This window comes from Phaseolus vulgaris, chromosome 4 (genome assembly GCF_051622355.1).
Source record: "Phaseolus vulgaris cultivar YP4 chromosome 4, ASM5162235v1, whole genome shotgun sequence".
Lineage (NCBI taxonomy): Eukaryota > Viridiplantae > Streptophyta > Magnoliopsida > Fabales > Fabaceae > Phaseolus > Phaseolus vulgaris.
Window position 1 is genome coordinate 6,133,604 of NC_143501.1, and position 3,241 is coordinate 6,136,844.

The window sequence follows — 3,241 nt, forward strand, 5'->3', positions numbered from 1 at the left end:
TAGATCCATGTTAGAATTGAGGCAATTTCTTCCGGTATCTCTACATTTTTCTTCTGCACCTCTAGATTCTTCAAATATACTGAAATTACCTTTTACAGTTTTCTGAAATAGAAAATCTAGAAGACAAAAAAAAAAATCATTCCAAAGACATCTTTTTTAGAACACATTTTTTTTTAATTTCTGGATTGATAAATCCAGAATTCATAAAAAATGTTACGGAAAAGATGTTCTGGAAATATTTTGAAAAGAAAAATCTGAAAGTTATTGTTTAAAGGGGGTAAAATAGTCTTCTCTGAAAATGATGTGTCTGGAAGAAATTTGTAGAGGTGAAGGAAGAAGTTGCCTAGAATTGATTGGGTTTAATAATCAAAAGCCCTAAAACTAAGTTCATCCTAAACAACCTAATGGGAGAGCCAATCAATGAGGCATTAAAGTCAAATACACATTATCTTGGTCACAAGTTCTGATTTTAATATCTTCAACCAGCATTCCTATTTTATGTTTTCTGTCAAAATCTACAACTTCAATCAACTTCAATTGAAAAGGGTAGAAAACAAACTCCAGAATTTACCTTTAGGTAATTTATTATTTCTCACAAACTTTTTCCATCTCCAATGGCATTATTCTTGTCAACATTCAATAACAGTGCTTCACAGATGATACATAATATAATACAACAACCACAACACAAGTAACAACAGAAACCCTTAAACAAGGAGTTGATGTTCCACACGACAACCTTGGAATGAGAGATGAACCTGCAAAGATTGAAACACATGTTCTTAGCAGTTCCTGGTGTAATCAGCACAATTTTTGTTAGCGCCACCACCGTTTTGGGAGGGCAAGCAGCTACGATAGCCATTGCTCTGTGGACAATTTACAGCTTGGTTGTTGCTATTGCCTGTTTGGCCAGACACAGATTGGCTCACATCATAGAGCATTCTGGCCACATGTGAACCGAATAAGAACTCTGATTCCATGTCACTGCTGATGGAGTTTATCTCTTTCCATGGTGTTGCCATGCTCAGATGAAACTGGATGAGAGTGATGACCAACACAAGGTAGAAGAGACCCTTGTTCTTCATTTTGTGGTTCTCTCTTCTTGCAAATTGTTTTCACTCAGACTAAAGGATTTGGTTCATTTCTGAAGGTTCTTGGCTTTTTGTACCAGTCTGTCTTACACTAAAATAATAAAGGAATATTCAACAAGTGGTTGAGAGAGACATAATTTATTCTTCCAATAGCATTTTTCAAATAAGAGGTTATTTATTTTCATTTTAGTATATTGAAATTATTCGATTTATATATATATTTGAAAGGATCAAATGAGGAAATTCAATGAAACTTGCACCACATTAATAATTTTATTCAATCCAATAATTCAATTTTAACTATATATATGTTACCTTTATTATGTTTATTCAATTTTATTAAAACAATTAGCAGCAATAAAGTAATAATAACATATTGGTCATATTCTTATATATTTTAAGAAACATATATTCTATCAATTCTGATGTGAATAAATAACATATCAAATAAGTTTTTGTTATGAACTTTTGTAGACATGAAATTTAAATTCAACTTTGGGTTTTGAAAATTATTCTTAACCAAAAACTATTGAATGGTATATATTATCAACTTTAACATAAATATTGAAAAATAATTTTCTATTTTTAATTTATAGAATATATAATTATATTTACTAAAATAATTATAATTAGTATGAGTTTTGAGATTTTAGCTTTGAAAAATATACTGTTATCCACGTTTATAACATTCAAATTAAAAAAAAAATCCACTATAAAATAGTAGTTTTTCTTAACTTCAAAACTATTTATTAAGGAACATGGGAGTATAAATTATTTACTACTAAAGTTTAAGTATTTAAACAAATTTAGAAGCCAAAAGTAGAAAATATTAATAAAAACAGAAACCAAAATTTAGAACTTTTTTGGGAACTAAAAACAACATTAATTCTTTATTTTAATATTAAATAAAATACATCAATAATAAATAAAAAATGCTTGAGTGTCCTATATGTAAGCGACTGTAGTATAATTCACTTCAACAGGCACTAGTTTATTGGTGAGAATGTCCTTGTTATTAGTCAACATATCCAACCAAAACCTGTTGATTTAATTAGTTAATTATAGTTGGAATCACTACTAGATATATCATAATTAGTAACATCAAAAAAATGTTACTAAATTAAGGAAAATGTTACTAATAAGATTTAGTAACATTTTATCAAATGTAGTGGATATGCTAGGTAACTAAAGACTTTTAGTAACATTTTTACATTTCAATAGATACATTTATAAACATGTCACTAAATATTTTTAGTAACATTTATTTAATAAAAAGGTAACATTTTAAAAATGTTACTGAATCATTTTAGTAATGTTTATTTAATAAAAAGTAACACTATAAAAATGTTACTACAAATCTTTAGCAAGCTTTTTTAATATAGAGGTGACATTTTAAAAATGTTACTAAATCATTTTAGTAATATTTTTTTTAAAAAAGTAACATTATAAAAATGTTACTAATTATTGTTAGTAACTCTTTTTGATAAAAAAGTGACATTTTAAAAATGTTACTAAATCCTTTTAGTAATGTTTTTTAATAAAACAATAACATTATAAAAATGTTACTAAAAGCTTTTAATAATTTACATCAACACTACACGTTTAAGAACAAGAAATCAGACAGATATGTTGTTTTTTTTATAAATAGACTACTGAATTCGTAAAGGTTGACTTTACATTCATCAACTACCTTCTATATCTACACTACTACTCTTAAGATTTTTAAGTATTCCACATTCTTAAATAGTATTCCACATTCTTAAATGCAACACCTTCAACCATCATTGTGCACCAGGGAACACACGGGAACACACGTCACTCAAATTCTACGGATACTAATAGATTCTCTCCCCATGCATCTCTAAACCTCATTCATGCCTAACTACAAGTCACATACCTACTACCTGCACAAATAAATAAATAAAGCTTATGTCCCTATTTAACTATTTATTCTCTGTGCTTATTTGTAGCTTCGTTGCTAACTTCATAGAAAGCACAAATATCATTTTCCAACTGAAAAAACAGAGATAAGATGGAAGGAAATTAAAGGGACAGAAAATCTGTCATGCATTTCTGAATTTACATTTACCCCACATCAGGATTTGAGTTTTACAACATTTCTTCCCAGCATAAAAGAGAACATAACAAAA

General features: G+C 28.0%; 1 protein-coding gene across 1 annotated transcript; it reads right to left on the reverse strand.

Annotated features, from left to right (window-relative positions):
- Positions 1–559: 559 nt before the first annotated feature.
- LOC150027849 (uncharacterized) lies at positions 560–1,156 on the reverse strand. The gene has a single exon (XM_090301683.1). The coding sequence runs from the start codon at positions 1,083–1,085 to the stop codon at positions 783–785; it is 303 nt and encodes a 100-aa protein (XP_090157809.1). The 5' UTR covers positions 1,086–1,156; the 3' UTR covers positions 560–782.
- Between the last annotated feature and the right edge of the window lie 2,085 nt (positions 1,157–3,241).